This window comes from Octopus bimaculoides, chromosome 14 (genome assembly GCF_046866305.1).
Source record: "Octopus bimaculoides isolate indiv1 chromosome 14, ASM4686630v1, whole genome shotgun sequence".
Lineage (NCBI taxonomy): Eukaryota > Metazoa > Mollusca > Cephalopoda > Octopoda > Octopodidae > Octopus > Octopus bimaculoides.
The window spans coordinates 5,266,180-5,286,467 of record NC_142941.1 but is presented as its reverse complement, the minus strand read 5'-3'; the positions used below and the strand labels follow the sequence as shown (position 1 = coordinate 5,286,467).

The following is a 20,288-nucleotide window of genomic DNA, read 5'->3' as shown; positions in this document are numbered from 1 at the left end:
AATTTTTACACTTCAATATACAATACTTTTAAAAATTGGGGGGAGGAAGTAAAATTTCGGATTTTTTTTTTTTTTTTTTTTTTTTGCACGTTCGTAATCTCCGACATGTATCTGAATAAACTTTTTCAGAAAAATGCATTATTCGAAGTGAAGTGCGAATCTACATGAGCCCCTTGTATGTATGTGTGTACGTAGAGGTCCGCATGTAAGAAAGTAAAGACGTATAAATGCTTTACGGAATTTGCCGAACAAATTGTTTCAATTTTCAGATACCAAAAACGATGGATTGTCTAATCTGTCATATCATTGGTTTGTATATTATGTTTCAAAGGAAATCGAAAATCATTTATTTACAGAGTAAAGGAAGTATTTTCCTGAGCTTAGACAAAAACGAAAAGTGAAAGTGGCATTTTTTGTTTATTTTCAATTTATAACGTGTTAAACGGGGAATTCCCACACAAGTGTGCCTCCACCCGGTTTTTTTCCCCATAACTTTCAGAAAATGGATACTTTTTAAAGAAATTTCCGACATATTTCAGATGCTGTAAATTCCGAATGTATAGGAATTTGTCGGGAAAAGTTTTTTTTCCGAGGGGATGGGGAGAAAAATTTCGGAAAATTCATACGAACCGACTTTTTTTCCTCGTAACTATCAGAAAAATGGTTTTCAATGAAATTTTAAATAAACACGTTTCAAATTGCGTAGATTACGATTATAATGGAATTTCGAGGGGGGAATTCGTATGTCGACTTTCTTTCCTCACAACTTGCTGAAAATTGGGTATTTTTTAGTGAAATTTTCTGCAAATACCTTTCAGGTGTTGTAAATTACGATTATATCGGAATTGTTGTGAAGAAAATCCAGGGAAGGCGGATATTTCACGTACCTCTTTGCTTCCCAACCATATCGCTTTGGATTCAGTCTTATTGAATGGTACTTGAGCAAGTGTCTCCCACTACAGCCAACACCGCTTGACAACCGAGTTTGGTTTGTTTACACGCCCGTACCGTTTGGTAAAAGTGAATAGAATAAATACCAGATTTTGATAAAATAAGTACGGGGGTCAATTTGTTTGACTAAAAGGCTGTGTCTCCCCCGTATGACTACAGTCCGATGACTGGAACAAGTAAAACATAACACATACTAGCATAATTTGAAAGAAAATATATCAGAGACGATTTGGTCCGTATGACTGTTTTTGATATGCTACAAGGCCTTAGAACATAGCCATGTGGTTCCTGCTATTTCTAGCATGTGAAAGGACTATGTACAGGAGGGATTACTTTTGTGTTTGTTGAAAAGGGATTAAGTCTGAAATAAAATAAAGCAAATATGTATTCAAAAATTAGTATTAGCATTGTACTTACCTTTTCACAACGATTTCCTGAGTAAAATGGGGGAAGTAACCGTGTTTTTTTCTACCAAAACTTGAAATAATATAATTTATAGTATAACAGATCTGCACTACAAATTGTATTCTTACTTCACATTTAAACAATGTTCTTGATGGTATCAAATATTTGTATGAGTTCATGGCAAAACGAAGTAAAAAGAAAATGACTGTTCACTGTTGTGTTGTTTTAATATCTGAAAGTGGGTGAAACTTAAAATTTTGAAAGAAACATTGTATATGTTCGAAATCTATATTGCACAGCTATTTGAACAAATAAATTTTCAAACCTTCTACTTGGGTTACAGGAAGTGACTGGTAAACATTACCGGAAACAATTTTCATTAAGGAAGGAGTCGTTTTTTTTTTTGGAAATAGCCACTTTTCATTTTCCTGAAAGTTATAAGGAAAGACAGGTTTTCAAAGGTCCTCTTCCCATCCCTTCACTTGGTGTTGCATTCACTGCAAGCAATGGACACATAAGATTCATTGGAATCCAAGGCAGGTAAACAGAGAAAGTCATCTTTGCATGTGCAGGTGTGCAGAAACAATAAGCACTAGTTTCTGATACTTAGGTAACCAAATTAGCAATGGCGGAGGATGTTCTGAAAGTATTATCGCTGGAATAAGAATAGGACAGAGAAATACAGTTCTATATTTAAGAGATGGGGAATTATGTACATTATTTACAATTAACAGATATTTGTCTTCATCTTGTTTGTTGTTAACAACCTTTCGGCTGATATACCCTCCATCCTTCGTCAGGTGTCTTGGAGAAATTTCGAACCTGGGTTCTCATTCCTAAGGTATTTTTCGATAATAATAATAATTCAAATGACAATTTATTCACCACACCTTGGATATATATATATATATACTAGCAGAGATACCCGACATTGCCCGTGTTACATGCAATGGAAGAATTAGACTTTTCTGTTATATTTTCTCTAATGAACTGGAATACTTATGATTCAAATTTCATCAAAATCGCAGATGAGGGTTCTTTCCCTCTTTACACACCCTAAAAACATTCTAATCATGACACATGCATCCCATACTACTGATCTTTATGCGCAGATTCCAAAATTCCAGTCTTATGGAACCTGTTAAAAGGATTTTGCTCCTGAAAAATGTAAGTCATAGAGCTCTAAAATGTGGGAGTTAAGGCCCCTATTGAGGGTGGGTGTCTTAATGTCAAGCAGAGAAGTTGAATTACTGTTTTACTCTTTTACTTGTTTCAGTCTTTTTGACTGTGGCCATGCTGGAGCACCACCTTTAGTCGAGCAAATCGACCCCAGGACTTATTCTTTGGAAGCCTAGTACTTATTCTATCGGTCTCTTTTGCCGAACCGCTAAGTTACAGGGACGTAAACACACCAGCATCGGTTGTCAAGCGATGTTGGGGGGACAAACACATACACACATACATACATATATATACATATATATGACGGGCTTCTTTCAGTTTCCGTCTACCAAATCCACTCACAAGGCTTTGGTCGGCCCAAGGCTATAGTAGAAGACACTTGCCCAAGATGCCACGCAGTGAGACTGAACCCGGGACCATGTGGTTGGTAAGCAAGCTACTTACCACACAGCCACGTTGAGAATCTTTTTAACTTGGGTATTATATCTATTGTTCGAATTTCTTTGAAATAGGAAATATATGTATGTTCACTGAGTTTGTAAAAGAGAACAAAGCTACAGGAAACCAAAAGATGAATGATCACAATAAGCAGTCAGCTACCCTACCCAAGTCGTTACCACTCCCCCAGTGTAGAATTCCTCACCATACAGGTGACAGGCACAGCTGTAAGATGCATTACGGTTCTATAGCAATTGGAAGGGCATGACGCAACTGAAATAAATATTAACAACTGTGTGACGTGAGGGCTAAGGGGAAATGAAAGTGTCACCTCTGGAGTTTGCAACTGACCACTATACCAATAGGTAACTGGACAGAATAAATTTACAATCTACAAATGTCTTTGAATAACCAGTCACTCATCTGGGAAGGCCTTGAAATCAATGTTACCACCTGGGGACTATGTGTGATCCAGTGATAATAAAAAGACTCAAAGGAGGTCTGCAACCAAATAACTTTACTCAACTGAATCAGTGTAGGTAGGGATGCATCTCATTTACTTGACAATTTATGCACCACATTACAGAAATCACAATGTAAGTATATCTCAAAGCAAACTCTTACACTGTTGTACCATCGAATTACAGATAATGCTCATCTTTTGTGCTCAGGTGACCCTACAGCTTCCAAGAGCACAACTGTATTCGTCTTTGCTTAGATAAAATGACTAAATTGTGGGTGTTAAGTCCCTCATGAAGGGGTCTTTCTAACTTCTAAGAAGATGAAATTTTAGAAACATTGCTTCATTCGTGTCTAATATCTATGGTTAAAATTTCATCAACAGCAAAAATATATGAATTTTCATGGGGGTTATGGCCCTTATGCATAGAATATAATTACCAAATTTCATAAAGCTCCATTCCGTACTTTTGACAAAGTTTGGGATCATAAAAAATTACTAAAATTTGGGAGTTAAGGCCTCCATTATAGGATCTTAGAATCCTCATGAGAAGTGGAAAGTTTGAGAATACATCTTGATGTGTGTCAATTACCCATGGTTGAATTGTTATCAACATCGAAAATTTATGAATTTTCATGGGGATTCTGAAGAAGAAAGTTCCAGAAGCTGGGATGAAGCTTAATATTTTCTCTGTAAAAGATACTGGATCTTCTTTATTAAAAAAGGAAATGGTGAAAGAAAACAAACAACACAAACATTGTCTCAGAAATCTGAAGAGAAACTGAAGAATTTTATTGAAGATGCGGTCACTTGTAAGCATTATGTACTAAACTGTACTAATGTTGGTATGCATGTGTTCTAATACCATTTGGAGACATCAAAAAAAAAAATTCAACAACAACAGGGAGTAATATTGGCTGTCTGGCTATTTCACGCAGAAGACATATACAAGTTAAGCAGACACACACGCACAAAAAAACAAACTCTTACAAATGAAGAAGTCTGTCCAATTGAATAAAGAAGAAAAAATGAATGAAGAAAGGTTTCTTCCATTATATTAGACAACTATTTTATACCACTCGTTTCTGGATTTTGATTTGTAATGTTCTTTGAAGGAGCGTGCATAGCTTGTAAGTTATTCCACGGCAGTTGTTTGCCTTGTTTTACTCCGCATGAATATGAACCTGCCATATTGGGCCAAGTCGAGGTGAGTAGTGGTGGCATGGGGAATCCCCGTGACCAAACGTAATTGTTGTTCTCCCAACTCTGAGGCAGGCTGCTGTGGAGATAGGGAGATGTCGGTGCATGTGTTGGGGAAATGTTTGACACCTGAGGTCGTACAGCATGAGGCAGAACTTGAGGTAAGTCTCCATGTGGATGTGAAACAATACTCTGTTGGTGGTTGTGTTGCTGCAGAAGACGATCAGTGACCTTCATACTGGACTTCTGTACATGTGATGATGATGACGCCATTTTGTTGGAATGGTGTGACTGTGCAGTAGCTGGGGGAGACGAATTATATGACATTGGAGATTTATCATGTCCAGAGTCCTTCATCATTGTTGCTGGGGGTGAAGCAATATGAGGTTGTTGCTTTGAACCTGAAAAAACCTCCCCATCACAGTTTCTATTCCCACAGTCATCATTATTATTAGCGAGCCTGTGATTCTTGCCGCCCATATTAGAATTAACACCTCCAGTTTCTCTATTCAGTGCTGATGCCATGGGGCACTTGTGGTTATTCAGATTAGCTTTCTGTGCAAAATTCTTACCACACTGACCACAGGCAAAAGGTTTTTCTCCAGTATGAGTACGTAGATGAGTCTTCAGATTGCCTTGCTGAGAAAATTTCTCGTGACAAAATTCACATTCAAATGGTTTCTCACCTGTGTGCGTCCTCTCGTGAGTCTTGAGAAAAAATTGATTACAAAATGCTTTTTTGCAGAAACTGCAGAAATACAAATCACCAGAGTGTAACCGTTTATGATCATTGAGATTGTTTCGTTGTGAGAAAGCTTTATCACAGATGTCACAGATGAACGGCCTCTCCCCAGTATGAATTCTTAAATGTGTTTTTAAGTTGCCCCTTTGGGCAAAAGTCTTATTACAAAATTGACAATCATAGGGTTTGTCCCCTGTGTGCACCCTCTCGTGGTTTCGAAGAAAGAATTCATTGCAGAAGCCTTTCTTACAGAAGGTACAGTAAAATAACTCACCTGTGTGTATGCGCTCATGAATCTTCAAGAAGAACTGATTGCAGAAAGCTTTCTTACAATACTGACAGAAAAACAAATTGCCGGTATGTAATCTATTGTGATCATTTAAGCTATTTCTTTGAGAGAACGCTTTGCCACATACTTCGCAGATAAACGGTTTTTCTCCTGTGTGGATCCTCAGATGTGTTCGAAAATTCCCTCGCTGAGCAAACAGTTTGCCACAGTAGTCACAAGTGAATGGTTTTTCACCGGTATGAGATCTTTCATGGTTCTCAAGGAAAAACTGGTTGCAGAATGCTCTCTTGCAAAACTTACAAAAAAACATATTACCAGTGTGGAAGCGTTTGTGATCGTTGAGGCTGTTTCGTTGCGAAAACGCTTTAGAACATATATCACAGGTGAATGGTTTGTCTCCAGAATGGATACGGAGATGCAGCTTTAAATTGCCAGCTTGACTGAATGCTTTATTGCATATGGTGCATTGAAATGGTTTCTCTCCAGTGTGTACACGCTGGTGATTTCGTAGATGGATCTGTTGGGCAAAGCTTTTGTTGCATATATTACATGAATATGGTTTCTCTCCAAGATGTACTTGTTCATGAACTCTGAGTGCAAACTGCTTTGTAAAAACTTTCTTGCAGAAAGCACACTCAAATATAGTTTGGTTGTGGCCAGGCAGCATCATGGTAGATGCTGGCATAGTTCGAGGGGTTGTAATCATGGGGGGTTGTGGGGACACTGATGTAAAAGCAGGGTGTGGCTGTGGCTGTAGCTGGGCAGCTTGAGGAGATTCGTGGGATGCATGGCTACTGTTGCTATCCAAAGCCAGGGAGTCGTTACGAGATATGCAAGTGGAATCCTCAATAGGCTGTTGAGGGGCTGGAGGGACCATGTGATTATCTTGATTGTTATTGATAGGGATCTGATTTTGTGAAGCATTTGAGAAATCTTCTGATGCTACAGTAGCTGCAAATTCTTGTGCCACAGCACAATCTGTGCTGCTAGCTTCTGGGGTCTCCATTGGGTTACCTTCTACAGGTGGAGAACTAGAATGTTGCTGAAATGATTTACCAGGTAGACTGCTTTTATCATTGTTTTTCAAGTGGTTCATCTGATAGAGGGGTTGGTCATAAATGGCAGTTTGGCTTGCAGCTGTGTATGGTGTTTGCACCGGATACATATCTTCACTCACTCACACTCTTTCACGTTTTCTCAACCTTGAGCTTTTATATATTTGTCTGTGTATATAATATATACATATATATATGTATGTATGTGTGTGTATATAAAGATGATATATGTGCAAGGTTTGACTGAGTGTCTATAAATGTGTGTTTCCTTATATACATATAGATGATGAGAGTGATGTTTACAATGTGTGCATGTATTTCAACGTTCGTTGCACTTTAAATAGTTTACTCAATAAATAAACTCCCTCAAATACAAAGGCAGATATGAAAGACAAGGTTGTCAGAATAAACAACACTGGTATATCACATACACATGTGTCATGCAGGATGGGTTTTTGGCAGAAGAATTGTCCCGTTTCACACTCACTATTTGAATACCACAAAATGGGTCAACCAGTTCTCAGACAAAAACTTTCATAGCAAAATCAAGTAATAATAATAATAATAATAATGGTTATTGTACTAATAGCAACAATAACAATGACTGTGATGCTTTCACTAAGATGTTCACTAGTTCCTCTGAATGGTGTCCATTATTTTTCGTAAGAAGTCTCACAAGAAGTAAGATGTTACTTCAGCAGTTTCAGACGTGACTGATGAGGTCAGTTCTGGTTGACTTAATACGAAGGCAGACAGTCGATGGTCGGACTGACGAAATGGCCAGATGTACATCACTTGGTTGTTTGCTGACCATCACATATGAGTGACAACATGGTTTTTGTCCTTGGTTCTCTTCCGCTTCAGCAAAACGAAGAAGCCCCGATGGGCTGGAGGCACGGTTCTAACACTGTCAAAAAGAACAGAAAAGGAAAACAATGAGATAGGTAAAAAGTTAAGGATTATATAGAAAAAATTTATGTGTCTTGTCTTTAAACACAACACAATGGTACCAAGAAAGTTTCTTCGGTCATCATAATTTTTTTTTTTTTTTTTTTGACTTGGTAGAAACCCTGGTGATCTACTAATAGATGGGACCCAATGATGAACTATGAAACATTAAAACACCTGAAGATAATAGATGACCACCTCCTAAGATCTTTCAAACACAGCAATAACTAACAGATGTGGTTTAGGGAGAGACATAAGGTAGAAAACCAGGTGATAGAAGAGATTCCTTACATATGAAGGCACATGAAGAATTGTTTGTGTACATCTCCTGGGTACAACAGTGAGAGTTAATTGGTGGATACTAGTGAAGAGCTGGTGCTGTCAACATAGGAGACAAAATAACAAATTATTTCCTCTTGAGTAATTTACCTATTTACCTCAGTGATGTATTTTCTAACTAGTTTGTACTTGTTGCTTAGGTCTTCCTGTTTTAAGACAGTAAGGCATGCTTTATGAGAGATTTAGCTGCTATTTTTTATGGATTGAATAAACATATACAGCAATCTGGGAACCTCTTCAAATTTGAAACTATTAATGAATGCTTTTTAGAGACAAAGTTTTTAAAGACACATAAAACAAGATGGTTTGAGCCTTAAAAAAAAAACAGTTGTTTAATATAAGTTTACATACTTAAGGATTTGTAAAATTAAAGCTGTGTCTAACTTTAGGGAATTATTTGGAGTAGCAAGAGGATTTCCTACTTTTATGCTTTTATTATTGATAGTTTGTGCAGAGAAACTCAATGATTCTGTTTTTCTAGAAAAGCAGAGAGCTTTACAAAGAAGCAACAACAGAGACATCAAACTGAAGAATGAAGTTAAGAAAGTTGCAGAAAGACTTAAAATAAGACGGAAATTAACTACGATAAGATGCAGGTTGGATTTGTGCCAAACTGCATCGACAAGAGAGTTCTTAGCTAAGAGTAAACCACTACACTGAGTATTCATTGACCTGGAGAAGATCTTTGACAGAGTTCCACACTATGTCTGGTAGTTCTTAAGAAAACTGAGTGTAGATGAATGACTTGTAAGAGACATGCAAGCTATGCACGGGGAATAGGGGTACTGTCAGGAAAGTGAAAGTTAGCAATGAGTTCAGATAAATATCCCCCACTATTCATTATAGTCCTCCAAGCCATAACTGAAGAGTTCAAGACTGGCTGCCTGTGGGAATTTTTATATATTCTAAAGAACTTGTTCTGAGAGCCAAGTATGTAAAAGAATTGAGGAAAAGATGTGAACATAAAGCAGAGCATAGAATCAGGAGGATTAAAAGAACTGGATTTATGCAATGTGCAGTAAAGTTATAGGTAAGAATGTGAACTATGGATGCACATAACAAGTACACTGACAGAGAAGAGGGACTTCGTATGTAGCAGACACACAAGCATAATTAATAGTAGAAGCACCATGAAATAAATCCTTTCAAATGCTCAGAAAGATCTCTCATAGTGACTGATAGTCCGTTACCTAGATGAACTAATTAGCAATAGAGATCGAGTTTTGATATTCCAAAAGCATGGTAACCAGAGAAAGAAAGTAGTGGAAAAGTTCAGGAGGCTATTATCTCTTCTATCACCAGAAGGATTCTCTCCCTAAGTAAGGACAGACTATGCAATACTCAGTAGTGAAATGTGGGTCTTGGATGAAGTAGATGTGCAAAGGCTAGAAAGAAATGAGACAAGTAAGCTCCATTGGATGTGTAACGTTTGTGTGGGAAAATGATGGAGCAGATATGATCTAACAGAAAGCCTGGTTATAACAGGAATCAGCTGTAGAGTGCAAGAGAGAAGATTATGCTAGTATGGACAGGTGACACATATAAAGGATGACAGACGGGTAAAGAAATGCCAAACGATCAAAGTGGAAGGAATCTGCAGAAGAGAAAGATCAAGGAAAACATGGAAAGAAGTGGTAAAGACTGATCGCAGGAATATAAACTTTACAAAACAGATGACAAAGGACTAAAAACAAGCGTGAGGCTGAGTGGGAGAAGAATAATCCAACTCATGTAAGCATGGAAAAAGAAGCATAAAATAATAATGATGATGATAACTTAAGATTAGACGTTTTACAACATGTACCAACCAAACTTACTAACACACCAAAGTCTCTTTTCTATTTTATATATACATGTATGTCAGTCGCAAAATATGTAACTATAAAAATCAAAGCCATATAACAGAAGCAGGGTACATGTAAAAAGCATGTATCTTCTTCCAAAAAGTGTTTCGTTAAAATGAAAGATATACACTGAAACTGGATTTGTTAGTCACATTCTTGAAGGGAACCCAATTGATATATATATAGTTGTGTGTGTGAACATCATGGTTAGTGCTCCAAAATTTAAGAGAATTTAAAATCAAGTCGGCTTAATACTGAGAAAACACTCAACACAGTTAAAAACAAAGATAAACATTACACATTCTAGAAAGTAAAGAGGAAAAACTATTGTTTGTCTGTGTTGACATATATTACAAGAAAGTTCGTAAAATGGATAATTTTCGAGTAACATGGCAAGAGATTTTTGACATTTTAAACAGGGTCTTCCGAAAGATGCACATACATATATACAGGCAGACAGAATGATGGATATAAATGCAAATATATGAACAGCCTTTTTCAGGGGAACAAACTGTAAAACAAAGTTGTAAACAAACATGCATACACTTACACACTCGCGTTAATTTGCTGATGTTGGCAAAAATATATATATTTTTTTTAATACCTAACTACAACTGATGTATTACATTACAGATGCAGACAAATACAGGCACATAAACGTATGTATAAATATAATGAGAAAATACACACACACACACGCATATATATATATATATATGACGCACATACATAAACATACAAACAATATGCACATGTACACGTATAAACATATGCATATTACATGTATATTTGTGTATACATACACACACAGATATATATATATATATATATATATGAAATTCTAAGGTGATTGCAATGAATTACCTATCTTATCGCATACATTACATCACACACACACACATTCAATATAATATCCATTAAACCTACACACACACATTATATACATCAATATATGTACACAGAAACACGGATGTCTGAAAGGGACACACCTTCATATATAAACAGACAGACGTCGTGGAGGTGCAAGAGTTAATCTTACCCGCTCTTGTCATCCATCCAACCTGTCTTCCACCCACTAACCCCACTGGCCTCCACCCTCGACTGAAAGCCATGCGACACATAGACGTCTGTCTGCAGAACTGCTTGTCCGTCCGTCTGTTGTTACGTGTGCCCGGCCGCCAAGATTGATGGTGCCTGCGACTAGGTGTGAACAGGGTGGAGAAGAAGGGAGGAGGAGGAGGACGAGGAGAGAAGTGAGTGAGAACGAAGACAAGCTGAGGTGGGACGACCACTTTCGTTTGTCGTCAACATAAAAAACACGAGCCAAACGAAGGGGGCCTCTATGAGGTCATTTGAATTGCTAGACATAGCAGCTAAATCTCGCACAAACATCAACCTACAATGTTTTTTTTGTTTTTTTTCTTTCTCTCTCTCTCTTCTTTTCTGTTAATGGGAGGAAGCACTGGAGTCCCTATGCATTATGGTGTCTGAAATAAAATAAAGCAAAAAAGGTGGGAGATGATGACAGTCGAAATAACTGACCACGGCTTACCTGGGCGTAAAACAATTATAACAGAAACTATTTTTTTTTTCCAACTTACCCTATGACTGCCCTCACCCCACTTCACAGCACTCGAATTGTTCTTTTTTTTCTACCCCATCCCACGAAAGCAAGTCAGGATCGAAGAGGCCTTAGCTAAAGTGTCCGTCCAGCCCACGCCGTCCCCATTGATTGCTTGTCTTTCTTTCAGTTCTGTCAAAGACACTTCGGAATTACGTACACTTAGTGCCGAGTGGAATTGGTAATGGGTGCGAATACGAGCTCTCTCTCTTTCTCCCTCTCCTGTTCTGTCTCTCTTTCCTCGCCCCCTCTCTATCTCTCACAAACACACTCACTTTTTCTTTCGCCATCCACACTAAAGGATGTAATATTTTTTTTTCACTTTCCCATCTTAAAAATCCACATCCCTCCTACTTTTACTTCTGTCTGTCTGTGTGTCAATTTTTACAGTTCCAGTAATGTTTTTCTGTCAACACACGAAGGGAAAAATCACTGCAGATTTTCAACAGCAACACCGACGATGCACAAACGTATAGCTTCATACATCTACGAACGTGTGTGCATGTTGTCATAAAAGTTAGACTGGGACTCTACAGGAAGTCACCAGCTCGTTCGTCTTCCGAAAGTCCTCCCCCTCTCCATCAGATGATATAATGTATTATGCAAATACTGGGCCTTTGGATTTCCTTATTTCCTGAAATAACACTTGTTAATTTCCCGACAGCAAAATATCTTGACTGGAGAGAAAACGTTGCAAATGGAAAGTGACTACTATTTCGTCCAAACGACAGTGTGATACATGTACGTATATAAAATGGGGAAGGCCGGTTTATGGGATTACCTTGGGTTTCCCGTCCATAAAGGGTTTAGCTTTATGGCGTATCATCAAATCCCAAAACCTGTTGGCCCAAAGCCTGCCTCGTAAGAATATGGAGGAGGAAATGCCTCACATATATTTATATTGTGTGTGTGTGGGTGTATATATATATATACAATAATGCCTCGGTATACGAGTTAATTGTTCCCGGACACCGCCCGCTCGTGAAGTGAAAACTCGTAAAGCAGAGCAATAATTCCCCATAGTAGCAATGTTATAAATCGTAATTCGTTCCCAGAAAAATATTTTACCCATAAAATTTATAATACTCGTAAATAAATGATAGTAAAACAACAGTAGAATGTGAAGAATATTTTATGTAAAGTAAAGAGAATGTCAAGATTAATTGAACAGGTCGGGGGGTTTCAAAGAGACGAAAATATTTTGACACAAATTAAATTTAAATGTTGAAATGAATCTAACGGTTTTTTGTGTTTTTAAATGGCTTATAAACATCTTCCACGCTGTAATTGTTTTTGTTTCAGCACACGATTTCAGATCAAGTCACTTGCGATGCAAGTACATCTCCGTAATTATTATAATCGTTTTCTGAATCACTTTCGCTCGCACTAGACTCGCGTACACAATCACTTGTAGACGTGATCGCCGATTCACAAGCACCCGTAGACGGACTTGCAGATTTCTTTTTTTAAAAGCAAGCCTAGAGTTGTTTGCTTAGAAGAAGCTCTTTTTGTTTTATAAATTTCTCGATAACACACAGAAGTATTTGTTATAGTAGTAGAAAGAAACTTTTGCACTTTATTCAAAATCTGAATATTGTGCTTGTAAAATAAAACTCATAAAACAGGGATCCTTGTAAAGTGAGGTATTACTGTATCTACATCTTTAGATACACTGGGAATATTGTACAGTGGTAAAAAGTGCTCCACTGCCATCCTGAGTCACACCAGTAAATATATTCTTTTACTCTTTTACTTGTTTCAGTCATTTGACTACGGCCATGCTGGAGCACCGCCTTTAGTCAAGCAAATCGACCCCAGGACTTATTCTTTGTAAACCTAGTACATATTCTATCAGTCTCTTTTGCCAAACTGCCAAGTTATGGGAACATAAACACACCTGCATTAGTTGTCAAGTTATGTTGTGAGGGAACACACACAGACACACACATATATATATATATCATCATCATCATCATCGTTTAATGTCTGCTTTCCATGCTAGCATGGGTTGGACGATTTGACTGAGGACTGGCGAACCAGATGGCTGCACCAGGCTCCAATCTGATGTGACAGAGTTTCTACAGCTGGATGCCCTTATACAACAGGCTTCTTTCAGTTTCCTTCTACCAAATCCATTCACAAGGCTTTGGTCGGCCCAAGGCTATAGTAGAAGACACTTGCCCAAGCAGCCACTCAGTGGAACTGAACTCGCAACCATGCTACTTACCACAAAGCCACTCCTGCGCACACATATATATATAGAGAGAGAGAGAAAGAGAGAGAGAGTTACTGGTTGTAGTAACTGACTAAGGGATAAAATATCCGTATATACTATCAGTGTCCGTCACCTGTGTTAACCCCGGGCATTGATTTGTATTGTCTTGCATTGTATCAATGAATATGCTTTAAAACGTAGTCCTATTGTGTATAAGTACAGACAGTTTGATGCAGATGACACAGACCTATCACTAGGCCTATGTATATATAGATCTATGTATATAGATATAGATATATAGATCTATGTATATAGATATATATATATATAGATCTATGTATAGATCCAGTGATAGAGGAGTAAGTTAGAGAGATGAGAGGATTGAATGCTGGTATGGTAGACGATGTACCATTCATAAATATGTGAACAGCAGAGATGGAGGGAAGAGTGAAGTGAATGAGAAATGGGTGGATGGAGGAGACGAGCAACAGGTAGATGAGATGGGATTCAAGAATATGGGTGAGGTAGCATATATAGGCTTGCCAAAGCAAAAATATATATAAACGTGTGTGTGTGTATTATGTATATATTAGATATACAATAAAGATGAATGGTTATATTAAATACCATACCAAATAAATTCTTGATTTATTAAAAATATCTTCCCTTCACAAGAAGAAACAAATACGTAGCGGCAACTGTAATGAACTTCAGATGAAAAAGGGAGATAATCTCAGGAATCAAGGCCTGTATATGATATTTGATGTATCTTTATCCATGTAAAGGGATTCCTTTATTGTTTAAATTACACTGGTCTTCAGAAATGCAGAGCAACCAGTTAGAATGTCAACAAGCAATGTTAACATCATTACCATTTCTCTCAAGCTGTAACAAGCATGGAATAGCAACATTTACACGCATCTGCATGCACATGCACACACAGACTTTCTGCAATTTCATTCTACCAAATCCAACCACAAACCATTGGTCAGCCCATGCTGTGCAAAGAGACAAACTTGAAATTGTTTGATTAACCACACAACCATGTCTGAATTTCTATATTGGCATTAGGAAGGGCATCCAGCTGTAGAAACCCTGCCAAATCAGATTGGAGCCTGGTGTAGCCATCTGGTTCAACAGTCCTCAGTCAAATCGTCCAACCCATGCTAGCATGGAAAGCGGACGTTAAACGATGATGATGATGATGAGAGACAACTATTTCTGTGACCATGAATGGTTTTACCTTGCAAGAATTTATCATTCAATCTAAAGACATTAAATATGAATGGCAGCCATCAATCACTGTACAATGTCAGTTTTATAGGAAATATCTGTAGTGGATGAAATACAAGTCACTATATTTATTAATGACTCCTATTTCACAGCTGAAATGGATGACAAGCATAGCTGTCTACAGTATGGCTTCCATACAGAATGATTGTTCGTTGATTAGCCCTAGGTCTGCAGATCTATGTCCAAAGACACTTCAGCTGTGACCATCTGTATTTATTTATATGTCCAACATAAATTTCTTTAGGACAAGAGAGTGTGAATTGAGGAAGATTCATTTGGTTGTTATATCTAACAGGTTGAGCAACTAAATAGTAGCTCTCTCTCATAGAATGTAGCATGTTGTTGTGGCTGGTGTATTTTACTTATTTCACAAGAGATTATCCTAAACCAGTGGTTCTCAACTGCGACTCCCAGCGATGCATGCAGCCCTCAGGCATTCTTCTAGCAGCCCTCCACATTCTTCCTTCTATAAATATAACAAATTTTCCTTTGACTTGTATTTTTTTTTTTTTTTTTTTTGGTGTAGGCCCCTAAAGATATCCAGGTTTTGGATCTGGCCCAGATATTCAAAAAGTTGAGAATTGCTGTCCTAAATTATGCCCTTCTCAGTATGTGATGTAAATATCATACAAGAATTTAAATATAAACATATAAAATAAAAGCCATTAATGGTTTCAATCTTTCCTAAAACACTGAGCTTAATCTAAGCAAAATATTTTAATTTAATGACATTAGATATGTGTTTTGAAATATAATTTCATCAAATTATTCTTGAAATAACAAAATGAATTTTAAAAACTTTTTCCCTCAAATTTTCTAAATCACTTTTTGGCTACTTGCAGAATATTTTTTGAATTTTCACTTGACATGAAAAATCCATGCACATTGCTCAACCCTATCAGCAAAAGCATCTTTAATTCTGTTGCTATCAACCTGTCTGACATTTCCCCTGGTTCTATGCTACAAACTTCCTGTTTTAAAGTGATCTAAATGTAAATTTCCCATTAAAACCGAATGTTAATTTATATTCCAAATATCAGCTTAATAACAACAAAGTTATTTTACCATATTCTTTATCATTTTTGGAAATTGTAATATAAAGAGTGTATTTCAACAGAGATACAAAAGGGTTAATTCATATACTATTTTATAGATATGGATCAAACCAGCTCTATTCAGCACTTCTTTGTTTGTCACTCTGTCCTACCAGCAAATGCCCATGTTCCTGCGCAGTGTCCTTGTGTGAAACTGTTCCAGCTGTTTGGTATGCTGGTGGTGTGGGGTCCATGTTTCACATCCAGGGAGAAGTAGTGTAGAACAACTACTGCTTTGTAGACATTGAGCTTTGTTGACAGTCTGATGCCTTTCTGCTGGAGGACTTTCACCTTCAAAACGAAAGTGTTCTTCCATCAGGATAAGTCTCGGACACATACAGCAAGGATGACATTCCAAAGGCTGGAGCAGTTTGAAGGGGAAACGATGCCCCACCCACCATATTCACTGGACACTGCCTCATCTGATTATCATTTATCGCGAAGTCTTCTAAATCATTTGGACAGAAAAAAATATGAATTCTGTAGACAAAGTCAGAATAGTACTACAGGAGAATTTTTCTTCATGGACAAGTGAATTTTGGAAGAGGGGCCTTGCAAGTCTACCAGATAGATGGAAGGGCATTGTAGATAATGAGGGAGAGTATATTTTAGATTCAAAAAGGACTTTGCTTATCTTAATTTTGAAAAATAAAAGAAATATAAAAAAAACGCATTACATATTATGGGATGACCCAGGAATGGGATGACCCAGGAATGGGATGACCCAGGAATGGGATGACCCAGGAATGGGATGACCCAGGAATGGGATGACCCAGGAATGGGATGACCCAGGTGCGAACAAGGATAGGTAAAGTCCCTCCTGAACCTCATCATGTTCATGTTATGGACATCCATAACATGAACTTCATTCATCTCAGAGGATCTGTGCAAGTCGTGGGCACAGTTCAAGAATCCAGACTAAACCATGAAAAGTATATTTTTAAAATCTAAAATTTAAACTCAGCAAGATACCTGTACCACCGTAACAGGGTTTTTTTTTTCTTTTTTAGTATACATTTATTTATATGTATCAACATTAATGAGACAGATGACTGTATATCAGGTAAAAATGCACTATTCACTTCAGACACAGTGTAATGATTTTGATCAAGGTACATAACTCTGTTTACTCCAGTTCAATTTATTAGTAAAGTTTCAATCCCTACTTCATCCTGAAATGATCACCAGTTGGAAGGATATCATCCATCTAATAAAAACCATTACTGTGAGAATTAACTCAATGCATTTTAGGTGGGAGGAAAAGATATGAAACAGCTGGGAAAAAAATTGAAATTTTACAGTGTGTTTAACAGAAAACTAATTTCTGTTAAAAGTTTCAAAATGTTATATTTCAGGATAATAATTTTTTCTTCTCTTTTCATCCAATATATAAACGTTCTTCACTTCAGATTATCATTGTTCTTATTTTATTGTCCTTTGTCTGAAAATCTTTCGTCACACGTCCTGTGACCTTTTCAGCGACTCTCCATCCCATGTGTCTCTTCCTGTTGTTTAGTCCATTCAGACAAAGGACAACAAAATAAACACAATAAAAAAATCTGAAGTTAAAAACAAATATACAATGTGTTTGTTTATAGTTTCAAAATGGTTTTCATTCCATATCATTACACAATAGTTATACATATTTGACCATATGAATTATTGAATTAGGTTTTCTTAAAGACATACAGAATTTATTGACAAAAGGAAGAAACGAATGAAGTAAATATGGCCTCTGCAGGGCACAGCTCAGACAATAAGTAACCCATGTAAGAAATAAATAAGTAACCCATGGAAGACAGAAATAAGTAACCCATATAAAATCTGATTCAGAATTGAGAGACTCTCACTGCAGTTGTTTGATCGAGTAAAAGAATATAACTAAATTCTATAATTGCACTTAAATAAAGAACACATGAGATAATACAATCCAAGACATTCCTAAAAAGTGGAGGTGGTCATAGCTGGAATTTCTTTGACTCTAACTCTGCTGAATCAAGGTTGACCTAGGGCTCAACAACACTTATTAAAGATAAGTATAAAGAAACCAACAATGATGTTATTGCACTTGGTGAAAACAGCCTGCATATTTAGACATATAGGCACAGGAGTGGCTTAGGTAGTAAGAAGCTTGCTTTCCAACCACATGGTTCCAGGTTCAGTCCCACTACATGATACCTTGGGCAGGTGTCTTCTACTATAGCCTCGGGCTGACCAAAGCCTTATGAGTGGATTTGCTGTTATATAGATGTGTATGTGTGTGTGTGTGTTTGTATGTCTGTGTTTGTCCCCCCTACCATTGCTTGACAACCAATGTTGGTGTGCTTATGTCACCATAACTTGGCGGTTCAGCAAAAGAAACTGATAGAATAAGTACTAGGCTTACAAAGAATAAGTCCTGGGGTCGATTTATTCGAGTAAAGGTGGTGCTCTAGCATGGCCACAAGCAAATGACTAAAACAAGTAAAAGAATATATACTTGGAAAGTAAGTATATATGATTGGCTTACCCTAACCAACTCAAATCATATAAAATGACAAAATTAAATGCTATGGAAATTGTACATGATGCTCAACCAAATCCGCAATCTCTGCCACTTATGTTACACAATATAGGTTTCAGATTTTGGCACAAGACCAGAAATTTCAGGGGACGGGATGAGTCAATTACATTGACCCCAGTCTTCAATTGGTACTGATTTCATTGACCCCAAAAGGATGAAAGGCAACGTTGACCTTGTCAGAATTTGAACTCAGAAAGTAAGGACAGACAAACTGTCACAAAGCATTTTGCCCAGTATGCTAACAGTCCTTTATGTTACAATTTGATAAACAGAATGTCCGAAAGTCTTTGGTTTCTACTGGGATTTAGTTCCTTAAAAAGATATAAGCCCATAAAATAACATAGCCAAATAACACTGACCAGCTGTCATCCTAACAAATATATAAATTTATTCATCATTTCCATACAATTTGACCAATGTGCTTCCTCTGAAGAGCCCCGAGTTGAAACCCATTGTAAGAAAATAGTGAATAAAATAATATCTATTCTGTTTCTTAATTCATGCTTTTAAAATCAAGTTCTTTAGTTGAGAATGTTCTGCAATTGTGAATGTTCTGAAATTGTATAACTGGATTTCTATGTATAAAAAAATTTTTGTTGTCTCCTCTCCTTTGTTCCTTATCATAAACACATATAACTATAGAGAGGAATAATGTGTCTTTAAGTTTCACTAAATTCATTTGCATATGTGCATGTGTGTTTGTGTGTGCTGCAAGCATGTATAACATGCTCTCCCGAAGCCTAACTTGGCCAGACAAAAGAAATATAAACATACACAACAAAGAGAGAGAGAGAGAGGCAGAAAGAGAAAGAGGAAGGGAGAGATAGATAGCCAGAAATGGAGGAATTTATCGCTTGTGATGAAATCAAAAAAATTTATAAAGGAGAGTAAGCAATCAGGAAGCTGGAACAGAAATATAAAGATTGCTGATGGTGGTGTCAGATGGATTCAGTAGGTGAGACTGAGAAAGAAAAGGCATAACGGAAGAAAGAGACTGAAACAGGAGTTAGCTTAGAGAAACTGGGAGGGAAATAGGACGGAAGTAGCAGAGGAATAAATTGAGTGATGGGAGGGGCAAAAACGATGAAAAATACTTAGACAAACTATTGGAGAGAAAAGGGAGATAAGGAAACAGGAAGAGGAACATCCAAGCAAAACCTCTTCTAATACACACACATTTATATACGTATAAACACAGACATGTGTATCAACTGAAATGGTATTATACATACATTTAGATACATGTATAATATATATATATATACCTATACATACATACATACACACACACATATATATATTACATACATACATATTCACGGTGGTGCACCAGCATGACCGCAGCCACTTGGCTGAAACACATAAATAAATAAATATATATATACATACACACATATACATATATATACATACATATATATATACATACATATATATACATACATATATATATACATACATATATATACACACACATATATACACACACACATATATATATATATATATACATATATATACATACACATATATATATATATATACATATATATATAAATATGTATATATATATATATATATACACACACACATAAATATATATGTATATATACATATATAAATATGTATATATATATATATATATATAA

The 20,288-nt window shown here is 36.8% G+C and overlaps 1 protein-coding gene across 7 annotated transcripts in view; it reads right to left on the bottom strand.

Moving 5' to 3' along the window:
• Window positions 1–4,193: 4,193 nt before the first annotated feature.
• LOC106868328 (uncharacterized) overlaps window positions 4,194–20,288 on the bottom strand; it is a 20,299-nt gene continuing 4,204 nt past the window's right edge. For 2 of the 7 annotated variants that reach the window (XM_014913528.3, XM_014913529.3), the window contains exon 2: window positions 4,194–7,629. In XM_014913528.3, the coding sequence (XP_014769014.2) occupies window positions 4,502–6,832 (2,331 nt within the window). In that variant the 5' untranslated portion in view covers window positions 6,833–7,629 and the 3' untranslated portion in view covers window positions 4,194–4,501. Of the gene's footprint in view, window positions 7,630–10,842; window positions 12,672–20,288 lie in introns of those variants that run through there. The other 5 variants (XM_089363186.1, XM_014913526.3, XM_014913530.3 and 2 more) reach the window with 5 other exon arrangements.